The sequence below is a fragment of the Callospermophilus lateralis genome, chromosome 10 (genome assembly GCF_048772815.1).
Source record: "Callospermophilus lateralis isolate mCalLat2 chromosome 10, mCalLat2.hap1, whole genome shotgun sequence".
NCBI lineage: Eukaryota > Metazoa > Chordata > Mammalia > Rodentia > Sciuridae > Callospermophilus > Callospermophilus lateralis.
The window spans coordinates 126,196,653-126,209,365 of record NC_135314.1 but is presented as its reverse complement, the minus strand read 5'-3'; the positions used below and the strand labels follow the sequence as shown (position 1 = coordinate 126,209,365).

The following is a 12,713-nucleotide window of genomic DNA, read 5'->3' as shown; positions in this document are numbered from 1 at the left end:
GTGACCTTGAACTTGATCCTCCTATCAGGCTTTGTTGATTATTATTTGAGTGTACTCAGTTGAGGCTTTTTTCTTGGCCACCTTATTTAAAACAATATATAGAAACTCAAACTTACTGATTTTTTTTCCCCATAAGTATAGTTATTGATGGACCATTATTTATTTTTATGTGGTACAGAGAATGGAACCCAGTGCCTCTCATGTGCTAGGCAAGTGCTCTACCACTGAGAAACAACCCCAGCCCTCCCCGTAAGTTTTTTTAACCCAGCTTTTTAAAAGTTAAAAAAAAATACAGTTCATGTAGTTTTTAGCATATTCTGAAAGACATGTAGTCACCTTCACTCTTCAGTCCTGAGTGTTTTCATCACCCAAGAAAAATTCCCCACCTCTGAACTGTTACTTGTCACCCCAGTCCCAAATCCTCCACCTTGGGCAACAGAGGATTTTTCAGTTTCCCTATTCTGGGTATTGACATCAATTTTAACTGACTTAGCACATTTTTCAGATTTGCCCATGTTGTGTTGTAAGCATGTATCAGATCAGTAGTTTTAAGTCAATTTTATAAATATACCATGTTTATACATTCCTGGGTTGATGGACATTTGGATGGTTTTTGTTTTTGTTATGATCAATGTTAAACTAAATTTTCAAGTTTTTTTTGGGGGGGGGGTTGGTATTTGTGAAAGAGAAAGAGAACTTGTTTTCAATTCTCTTGGATATGTACCTAGATATAAAATTGCTGGGTCATATGATAACTTTGGGGAACTACCAAATTCCCAAAGTGGCTGCACCCTATTAAATTCCCAACAGCCTAGTCTGAAGAATCCTACTTCTCTGTATCCTCCTCAGTTGTCCGAGAATCTTTGATTCTAGCCTCCCTAGAGGGTGTAAACTAGAATCTCATTGTGGTTTTGGTTTATGTTTCTGTAGTGAATAATTATGTTGAACATCTTTTCAAGTGCTTACCAACCATTTGTCTTTGGAAAAATATTATTGACTTGCCAAGAATTATATATTCTAGGTCCCTCCCTTATAGATACACAGTTTGCAAATGCTTTCTCCCGTGTGTCTGAAGCATGAAATTCTCCATTTTGAGTCCAGTCTGTTTCAGCTTTTTGGTTTAGATCTTTGAGTCATTCTGGTGTGTGAATTTTGTTGGTCCAGGTTCATTCTGCAAGTGGATATCCAGTTGCCCAGCACCTTTATTGATTTAGTTTCTTATGTGGTACTGGAGATTGAATCTGGTCTCCAGACCTTTTTATTATTTGAAGAATGGCCTCACAAATTTGTTCAGGCTGCTGTCAAACTTTCGGGCCTCCTGCCTCAGCTTCCCAAGTACATAGGATTGCAGGTTCACATGACCACATCCTTCCTTTTAATCTGCAGTTGAAGACAGCATATTCTGCCCTAAGAAGCCAATCTCTGAAGGTTTTTACCTGTGTGAGCAGTTTTCTTAATGAGAAGTGGTACAATTCTGCAAGATCATGTCCATGATCTCAAACCTGCATTTTGGAATAACTTGAGGATCCTTAAAATGCTGTTCGACTCCCACCTCCAGGCATGGTTTAATTAGCATGTTTATGGCCTGAGTTTAGAGACTTTCAAGTTCTGAGGTTTATCCTAAATTACAGCAAAGTCTAGAAATTATTGTGTCAATAAATTATCTTCCTTAGAAGGCATCAGAAAAGTGTCACGGGACTAATTTGAGTACATAAGAAATCACTTGAATTACATCAGTAGCCCAGAAAGGGCTGTTTCTAAATGCATTTTTGAATACTGCTAAATATGTGGAAATGGATAATAAAACCGATGGGGGAGACATGTAACTAATACTAAATTCTTTTGATAGGTACAATGTCTCTAGTTAGTAATTATCACTATAAAGACCATTTGCAAAAATTTGTCTTAATTTCTTAGATCACTTCTTAATATAATTTCTGTAGCTGCTCATTTCCTCTAACAATACTTTTATTCTGTTTGGCTTCTGTCTTGACAGTAGATCTGACCATTGCAGACTTCACTTTCTACAAATGTTTATCTGTCTTACACTACTCCCTGGCTACTTGTAATTTTGCATTTCTCCCTGGTGACTGTGAAATGACCCTTATTAACTATCAGAGACAAGCATGAGAGCAGCAGAACCCTGTGACCATCTAATTCCTCAGCCGCTTGCACCACCACAACTGGGCATGGAGGTCACTTTTTACCAGTCTCTGCGTTTTTAAAAGTCATGTGGGGCTAGATGCAGTTGCTCCATGCCGGCTGGCTGGGCAAAATAACCGGGGGGTGACGAATAACTTGTGTATGTTGATGCAGCAGGAGTGGAAGCCGTTTATTGTAGGATCTGAGCAATATTTATACATTTTACACAGCTTATCTAATTAGCATAAAATAGATACAGCAGTCAACCAATAAGGAATCTCCACACTTAATGGCTCGCTTTTGTTACTTCACAAACCACTCCCTCTGGCATTTGGCCAGGCGCCATCCAGACTTGTTTACAGACTTTAACATTTCTCTGGCAAAATAACAGGTGCCAATCTGACTTGTTTACAGACCTTAACAGCTCCAGCCTGTGATCCCAGCAATTTTGGAAGGCTGAGGCAGAGGGGATGACAAGTTCAAGGCCAGCCTCAGCAATTTAGCAAGACCCTTTCTCAAAAGGGCTGGGGATATGTAGTTTAGTAGTAAAGCACCTATGGGTTCAATCCCCAGTACATTTTTTATATTATTAAAAATCTGAAACTGAATAGAACTTTGGAGGTCAAGGACTCCCAACCTCAGTGGTACCATAATAGTGTGGGTGAAGAGCAGGTTGCAAAGTTCTATTCATTCTCCCCTAACATCTTTTTTTAAATACCTTGACTCCAGCCTGACAAGAATGTTGTATCAGACCTTGGGGTTTTGTTGATTGATACTGGAATTGAACCCAGGGGCATGCATATATATATATATATTTTTTTTTTTTTTTTTTATTTTACAGTGTTTCACTAAGTTGCTGAGGAATTTGCTAAAATTGCAGAAGCGGCCTCGAACTTGGGATCCTCCTGTCTCAGTCTCCCCAAGTTGCTAAGATTATACAGGTGTGTACCACCATGCTTGGCAGTCATTGGAATTTTTTAAAAATCACTGCTGCCATGATGATGCACACCTGTAATCCCAGCAGCTTGGGAGGCTGAGGTAGGAGGATCACAAGTTCAAAGCCAGCCTTGGCAACTTAGCAAGGATGGCCCTGTCTCAAAAAAGAAAGGGCTTGGCATGTGGCTCATGGCTCAGTACAAAATAAAGAAATACACAAGAGTATTTTATCTTGGGCCAAGTACTGTTCTAATCAAGTGAACAGGTAACAAATGTTGACTGGTTTATCCCTGACCTCCTGACTGCCCCATAAAATCGGGGAAATAGGTCCTGAAAGGTTAAGTAGTTTGCCGAAATTCGAGCTAGTAAGGAGTGAGGCTTGACACACAGGTATTTTGACTCAGTATATTCTGAACCATAAGGCTTTATTCCTTGCCACCCACCAGATTTAAAGATAGTGAAGGAAAAAACTCCTTTTGAGTCTGGCTTGAAGGAGTCTTCTGCCCTGTTCACCCAAGGTCAGTATGAATGTTTGGGAGTCTGCCCTCTTCAGTCTCTCAAAGTAGCACAAAGTCGCTAATGTTGGGGCGAATTATACTACTCTGTTTTTAAATGGCCAACGGTGAAATTTTAGTGTCTATAATGTTTTACTATGAAAAATTACAAATACAGTAGCACAGAGAATGGTATTGTTGAGAGCCTGGAGCCGCGGGGCGCTAAGAGGGGCTACTGGGTTCAGCTGCAGCGGCGACCCGGGAGAGGAAGGGACAGGATCGAGGCGGAGGAGGCGAGCCCTGCGCCTGTCTTCCTTGAGCCTTCACGGAATCCGTCCCTAACCGCGCTGCCTGGTCTCTCCTGCCGCAGGCCGGGAGCCGGGGCGCCTCTGCTTCTCGGCGTGGCGCTGCGCTGCGGCGGGGCGGGGCATTGGCGGCCACTGCTGCGCCCCGGTGCCCGCTTCCGAGCAGCGTTGGGTCTCGCACTATGCAAGAAGGGGCTGCGAGCCTGCAGCTGCTCAGACGGTGCCCTCGGCGAGAACTGGGGCCAGGAGTTGGCACTTCCTCTCCCCTGCCTGTTGAGAGCCGCAGCCGAGTCGGGAGGGCGCCTGGCGTTTTGCCAGGGTGGAGTTCGCGGAGTTGCGGCTCCAGGCTCTCAACATGGTATATAGTAAACGCCTGTGCTCCCTAAGCCAACTTACCAGTTTGTGGCAACTCAGCCTAGGGCACCTTCCCTGCCACCCAGATTATTCTGTTTCATCCATATTTCACCAAATCAGCATTTTCACACCTTAAAAAAATTTCCATAGTGTCACATATCCCATTGATGTTGCTATTCTCATTTTTCTCCTGGTGCTTTGTTTTGAATGAATTTGGTTTGTTGGCAGTGGATTGCCGGTCTTCCAGTCTTCCCTTTAACTTCCCCACTTTTTCTTCCACTGAAGTAATTGAGGAAACCTGGTCATTCTGGAATATTATAGTTACAGCAAAGTGCTACTGTGCCCTTCTTTTTGGTGTGTGTTTTGGGGGTGGTCGTGTGGATTGAACAGGAGTGCTCTACCACTGAGCTGGGCCTGCAGCATTTTTTTTCTTTTCAGATGGGGGCTCATTAAAAAGTTCATCCAGGGGCTGGAGGCATGGCTCAGTGGTAGAGCACTTGCCTAGCATGTGTGAGGCACTGGTTTTGATTTTCAGCACCTCACATAAATAAATGAATAAAATAAAGGTCCATCAACAACTTAAATATATATATTTTAAAAAAGAGTTCACCCAGGCTGGACTCAAACTGTGCTTCTTCTACCTCAGCCTCCTGAGGTGCTGGGATTACAGACGTGCACAACCACGCCTAGCTAGCTACTTGTGCCACTGAGATAGGCTTTGATGGCAGTGAGGAAGTGGGATTTCAGAGCAGCCCTTACCTGGAGCCATCATCAGTACATTGTCAGTAGAGGGCACTATAGAGACACCAGACGCCAGGGCTGGACGAAGGACTATTTCCAGGCGTACTGTATTCCACAGTGGCTCACCTTCATGATTCGGAAACAGCCCACACCACGCCTCCCCTGCAAGGTCCCCCACTCCTAGAGCGGCATGCTTGGTCAGCTGTGACCCTTAGAAGTTTTTCTGCCTCCATTGTCAGGATGTTACTGCTGCCAGTGAGGCCTGAAGCCGTAATTTTCTGGACTCCACCCCTCCAGTCCCTTCTCAGGGTTAGGGAAGTAGTTGCTTTCTGCACTTTTTTTTTCCTTTTTCTTTTTCTTTCTTTTTTTTTTTTTTTTTTTTTTTTTTTTTGTGTGTGTGTGTGTGTGTGCTGGGGATTGAAACCAGGGGTGCTTTACACTGAGCCACATCTCCAGTCCTTTTGATTTTTAAATTTTGAGACAGGGTCTTGCCAAGTTGCATAGGACTTTAGTAAATTTCTGAGGCTGGTCTTGAACTTTTTTCCATCCTCCTGCCTCAGCTTCCTGAGTTGCTGGGATTACAGGTGTGTACCACTATGGCCAGCAGTTAAATTCCTTGTAAAAGTTGCCTTTTACTAATTGAATAACTTCTTTTAGTGTTTAAAGTTTCTCTCTTTATTTTTGTCTCCTCAGTGTTGACTGATCGTGGGTCGTAATATTTGGAGGCTTGATCAAATTCGAGCCTGATTCACAAGTGTAGGTGAAAGAATATTTCACGGGTATTGTTCTTTACTTCCTGTTGTATCACTTCAGGGCCACACACCTGGTTGTCCTGAGTAAGCAATGAGCTCAGGAGTCATCAGCTTCATCTAACATGAAATTCTCCACTTGCCTTGTGTGCAGCAGTTTGGGCAGTTATTGGTGATCCCTGGAGTTGTGGAATCATTTGCTGCTATCATTTGTTGTCAGGAATTATTCTGTAAAGAGAACTTTTCCTCAGCTGTTGTCTTGAAAGGAGGTTCATACTGACATAGGAAGGTAATTGCTAGATTTTATTAGTTTTTTTTTTTTTTGGTGGTGCTAGGGATTGAACCCATAGTCTGTGCACGCAAAGCAAGCACTCTATCAGTTGAGCTATATCCCCAGCCCTTAGTTTCTTTATTTACTTTATTATTATTATTATTTTATTTTTGGTACTGGGGATTGAATCCAGGGGCACTTAACCACTGAACCATGTCCCCAGCCCTTTTATTTTCAGACAGGGCCTCGCTAAGTTACTTAGGGCCTCATTAATTTTCTGAGGCTGGCCTCAAACTTGGGATCCTTCTGCATCAGTCTCCCGAGTTGCTGGGATTACAGATATGCCCCAGGATTTTCTTTTTAAGGTTGAATATTCAATATTCTTTTATTATTAGAATTTGTGTTTTTTGGGTTGGGGTTGAGGCTCAGTGGTAGAGTGTTTGCCTAGCATGCATGGGACACGGGGTTTGATCCTCAGCACCACATAAAAATAAAAATGTTGTGTCCACCTAAAACTAATATACACACACATGTATATGTGTGTATGGACATATATATATATATATATATATATATATATATATATGGTGTATATATATATGTATGTATATATATATACACATACATACATACTATATATATGTATATACACACATACATATATGTGTGTGTGTATGTAAAAGAATTTATGCTCTTCCCTGGAAATTTTGAGTTTCAAATAATTTTATGTATTATTTGGCATAGTAAAACAGAACACATTTTGTTCATTTATTAATTTATTTGTTGATATTTGTGTTTCTTCTACTTCTTGGCTGTTTCAGTTTTGATATTCGGGTTTGAATCCAGGGATGCTTTACCACTGAGCTACATCCCCAGATCTTTCTATTTTGAGACAGGGTCTCACTGGGTTATTTAGTAACTTGGTAAATTGCTGAGGCTGGCCTTAAACTTGTGATCCTCCTGCCTCAGCCTCCCAAGTTGCTGGGATTTAGGTGTGTGTCACTTTGATTGGCTCCTTCTATTGCTTTTAAATTTGAACATTTTGACTTGAAAATGCCTAAATATATATCTGTACCAAGTTTCCTTCCTCCAGAATTTAAAGCAATTTTCATTACAGATCTCAAATGCTAAGCTTGAAATTGTTCTGCCAAGTGGTTAATACTAATCATAGTGTGGCAACAAAACAGTTGGGCCAGGCACAGTGGCATATGCCTATAATACCAGTGGCTCAGGAGGCTGAGGTAGGAGGATTGAAAGTTCAAAGCCAGCCTCAGCAATTTAGCAAGATCCTAAGCAACTGAGTGAGACCCTGTTGCAAAATTTTAAAAAAAGGGATGTAGTTCAGTATCTCCAGGTTCAATTCCTGGTATAAAAAACAAAAACACTGTGTGCCTTGCTTGTTGACCCATCTAAATTTAAGAACATTCTTAGGGAGAAAGAAAAGGTTGACTAAATGTGGCCCAATGCCTATTTTTGCAAAGCCTCAAGCTAAGAATGGCTTTTACATGTTTAAATTTTTTTTTAATTGTAGATGGACATAATACCTTTATTTACCTAATGTGGTGCTGAGGATTGAATCCAGTGCCTTATGCATGCTAGACAAGCACTCCACCATTGATCCACAACCCCAGCCCGGGTTTTTACATTTTTGAAAGATTTGGGGATAAATGATACAAAGACCCAGTCCACAAAACAAGATATTTGCTCTCTCTGTAACATCAGCAAACTGTGTTTTAAAAACCTCCAGGCGAGAGGCCTGTGAAATAATAGGCATGGATTTGTGGCATATTGGGGTGGGGAGTCACATGTCTAGAATCTAGCTTTATGACAGCTCTAACCTCAAAAGGAACATACAAAGCCGTGCCTGCATTCACCCCAGGATGTCGTGTGCTGTAATGTAGTTTGCTGGGCCTGCCATAATGCAAGTCCACAAGGTAGTTGGCTTAAAAAGCAATTTACTTTCTCAGTTCTGAAAATTAAAAACCTGAAATCAAGGAGCTGGCAAAGCTGGTATCTGGGCAGGCCTTTTTTCTAACATATGGATGTCTGCCTGTCCCTGTCTTCACAGGGTTTCCTGTGTACATGCAGGTGGGAGTTGGGGTGATGGTGGCAGGAGAGTTCTAAACTCTCATGCCCTCAGTATCAGGGCACTTTACCACCAAGCTATATTCCCAGCCCTTTAAAATTTTAACACAGGGTCTAGCTAAATTGCTCGGGGTGGCTTTGATATTATGATCCTCTTGCGTCAGCCTCCTGAGCAGCTGGGATTATGGGCATGTGCCACCATGTCCCCCTCTCTTCTTATGAGGACACTAATCCTGCTGGACTAGGGTCCCACCCTCTGACCTCATTTAACTTTAATTATTTCCTTCAAGGCTCTAGCTATACACAAGGTTAGGCTGACTTCAACCTATTAACATTGGAGGGACACAATTCAGTCCATTACTATAAATGCTGAATCTGGGCATAATTAAGTAGGGTCTGCATTCAGGGTTCCCACCTCTAAGTGCTGAGAGCATGTTTACTCCTGAATCCCAGGCTCTACCTTGTGGGCTAATGAGTCTTAGTTATTGAATTAATGAATGCTGAGAAGATCAGACTAATGCATGAAAAAATTCAGAGGACTATAAGGTGCTAATTTAAACATCACATTAAAATTCTGTAGCAATTCTGAAGGTAAATTAAGAATAAACATTTTTTATTTTAAAAACAGACAACTACCTATGCTTGGTACTCCTTGCCCGTGAGAGGATATTTTTGGTGGCATTAGGACATTTACAGATAAAGAACCACAGCCAGAGCTGAAGTGGTTCATAAGGGAGGATATGGGCAGATGCTAGGGAGGAGACACCACATCTGAAGCCTCAGCTGTGTCAGATGTAAACAAGAGAACAGTACACTGTTTTTGCAGAAAGAGTAGATTAGGTAATTTTATCTGGAATGGAAAGAAACAGTGTGATCATCAAGAAGTTCAGGTTTGGGATGTAGCTTAGTGGTACAGCATGTGAGCACCACAACCAAGATGGCAGCAGCAGGGGCGGGGGTGGGAGGGAGGCTCAACTGCCCCCTCAAGAAGTAATATCGATTCCAAAACAGTACAGGGGTTGGGGCTGTAGCTCAGTGGTAGAGTGCTTGCCTAGTGCGTGAGGCACTGGGTTCGATCCTCAGCACCACATAAAAATAAATAAATAAAGGTACTGTGTCCAACTACAACTAAAACCAAACCAAAACAAAACAAAAGCACACACACAAAAAACCCCTACAATCTACAAATTGATTTAGCTAACTTAAAAATGGTTCTGATAAAACTAGGCCCATGTGGTTTTGGAGCAAAGCAGGAGTATAGTTTACATTAAGATGCCACCTCCTTGTGTAGAATTTACATTGTCAACTGTGATAAAACTCAAAACTTAAGGGGCAGGGACACAACTCCTTCCTCCTCTGATAAACACAAAAGGGGTTCATGTCCAAGTTGAGACTCTTCCCCTTTGCTGTTTGAGTTTCCCTTTCAAAGACTCATTAGGAAACAAATAGTTAACATCAAAATTACAGTCCTAACTTTCTCATTTGTTCTATGACAAGATGAGGTGTTTTTATAGTTGGAAGGTGGTGCTAATGCATATAATATTTGGTGTTCGGGTCTAGCATCATAACAGCTAACGCAGTTTAACAGTTTCAGCAGAAGGTTTTTTTTCTTTTCCAATCTAATAGAACAAAATTCTGCATAAATAACAAATATCAGAAATGTAATTAGCAATTTAATTTTTAAGCTAAGTTTTACAACTCTTTTAGTGCCTTAACAGAGCTAACTGAACACATCTTAATATACTAATTTGAGTCACTATTTTTATTCTTTATTGTCACATTTTCCAAGTTTTGGTGCCCAAACTTGGCAAACATCATGGAGATCTGTACACACATACATATACATACATATATATATATATACACACACAGAAGTTTAAAGCCCCAGTTTCCTCGTTAAACCTTGTGCTCAGGCTCCTGTTAAAAAGAGGTAAAATGATAAGAAGATAAAAATCAGGGAAAACATGAAAAGGCCCAATTGATAACTCTTTTTACAAATCAAGGGAGACACTCTGAAGCAAAATCCATCACCTTGCTAAAATTCCCACTGAGCTACAGCCTCATATATTTACAAGAAAGATGAACAAAAGCCTTTTGCACACATCCACGAGGTTTAACAAGCCAGCTGAGGAGTTGTATTTTCTTGCTGTTATTTCAGGAACTTTTCATTAAAAAAACAATATTTCAGTGATTAAAATTTCAGGTGTTAAAAACTTCAGGCAGGATCATCTTTACATTGCGAAGCAAAATTCTTCAGGTAGGTACTATGTCTTCAAATTGCTACACAATCCATCACAGCAACATTCAGGCTTTTCAATTAATATACATTTCCTGTTTGGTAACTAAGGGGCAGACTCGACTAGTGTATTCGAGGTCGTTTGACCTTGCTCTTCTCCGCAGCAGCTCTCCTTTTCTGTGGTGACAGTGGTGCAGGCTCCTTATTATTCTGAAGAAATGCAACAGCTCCTGGTAGACAGTAATTTTCCACAGGAGGAGGAGATTCCTATAAGAGCAAAGGAAATGTTTTTCTTTTTTTCTCCCCAAGATTTCAAACTTTTAGGCAATCAAGTCATAGATTCCTTCACTCTGCCTTTTGAAGAGAAAAGCTTAAAAAGGAAAATGCATATTCTTTCCTAGGTTCTTGCAAAAACCTGTCTCTCATGGTATGCTGGATCAGCATACACCTTTTATCAGAAAAATGAGAGTACAGCTCAGGTAGACGAAGAATCCCTGTTCAGATCTTCATGGGGATTACATGCTCAATAGCTATCATAACACAAGTTGTTAAGCTTAGCATAACATCCTCTCTATATTCCCATTTTACAAACCAATTAAAAAAGTTAGATAAGACAACCAATTTACTTAACAAGCAAGTGGCAAAGCTACAGAGTTCCTTCCCTTCTCAAACCCACACATTCTTCTCCTTCACAGCCATTTTACAATACTGAAGAAAAGAGTTCTTCCTTTATTGTAAGTGTAATGACATCAATTTTTTTCTAGCAAATATGGTAGACTGGGTAACCTGAAAATAAAGCTCCATAAAATTGGTGAACATTCCATGTATAACCATTCCATGTATAACAACTATAAATTCTGACTAAAATATATGAAAGGCAATTACCAGAAAACTAGAGAATAAACAAATCAAGAAGAGCTGACATTTAGAAGAATAAATAGTATTTTTCTCTTTTTTTATGACTTTGAGGAGAGGGCCCCAGACTGTTGTGCAGCCTGGCTAAAATTAAAAAAAAAAAAAAAAAAAAAAAAAAGGCTTGAAGAAAGACACCATGAGAACCACACCCCCTGGAAAGTAAGGTGGGAAATTCCCAGAAAAAACAGCAAGCGGGGGACCTGGTTCAGGGAGGAACCCTGCCCAAATCTTCACTTGACCTCTAAATCATGTCATGTGTGTGCTAAGACCAAAGACACTGAACTGAGATTTAAGCTGTGGCTGCTTTATGTCAGTCTAGTAAACTGTCTGCTAAATAAAAACAGTAATTTTCAGAGGGCTACAGCAGAATGCAGAGTTTCTAAACTTATTCATAATGTGCAGGATAGATTCAGAATTATTCTACATATGTAGAAGCAGAACACAATTCATTCTCAAGAAAAAAAACATAACAAAAATGAAATACTTATATATAAATTTAACAAAGTGTTCATGAAAAATCAAGGAACTAAATAGACAGGCCATGTTCACGGAAGACTCAAAACACACTTAAAGAGATCAATACTAATGAATGCAATTCCCATCAAAATTAAGATTTTTTTATGAGTATAAACAAGTTTATTTTAAAAATTTATGGAAAAAAGGTACAACTGAAGAAAGAGAAATGTAAAGGCACCTAAAGTAGCTAAAACAATCTTTAAAAAGAGGAGTAAGTAGAAGCTATCACTGCCTGATATCAGGGCTAACAAAATAAGAGTTATAGGATCACAGCAGCAGACCACCACAGAGGGGAAGGCACAGATCAGTGAAACCAGAAACAGACATACACAAGTATGCCCAACAGACTATGACAAAGGTACAAAAGGAACTCAACAGAGGAGAGAAGGTTCTTTGAACAAATGACAAATGGAGCCACTGCACAGTCTTAGAAGAAAGAAATCCCAGAACAAACTTTGACCTAAACTTTACATCTTATGTAGCAATTAGCTTAAAATGGATCATAGACACGAAACTTTCAGACCTCATCAAAATAAACTCTTTGGCAGAGGAGGGAGCTCAGTGGCCAATAAATTTACTTCACATGCATGAGGCCCTGGGATCCATTCCATACCACAAAGCCAAAGAAAACCTCTCTTTCTCTGCAAAAGTCTCTTCTAAGAAGATAAATAAGCTGGGAGAAAATATTCACAAACCACACACATGCAATTAAAGACTATCATCTAAAACAAGAAACCCTTAGGGCTCAATAATAAAAACAATTCAATTAGAAAACGGGCAAAGGAGGCTGGGGATGTAACAGCTTAGTGGTAGAGTGTTTGCCCAGTGTGCACAAGGCCCCGGGTTCAGTCCCCAATACTAGAAACAAAACGAAAAACAGAAAATGGTCAAAAGATATGAACAGATATTTTAATGAAGACTATGTAAACATGCAAATAAGTACACCAAAAGATGTTGGACTTCATTAGC

The 12,713-nt window shown here is 40.4% G+C and overlaps 1 protein-coding gene across 4 annotated transcripts in view; it reads right to left on the bottom strand.

Annotated features, from left to right (window-relative positions):
- Positions 1-9,832: 9,832 nt before the first annotated feature.
- Topbp1 (DNA topoisomerase II binding protein 1) overlaps positions 9,833-12,713 on the bottom strand; it is a 54,453-nt gene continuing 51,572 nt past the window's right edge. For all 4 annotated transcript variants that reach the window (XM_076868043.2, XM_076868045.2, XM_076868044.2 and 1 more), the window contains one exon: positions 9,833-10,580. In XM_076868043.2, the coding sequence (XP_076724158.1) occupies positions 10,437-10,580 (144 nt within the window). In that variant the 3' untranslated portion in view covers positions 9,833-10,436. The remainder of the gene's footprint in view (positions 10,581-12,713) is intronic.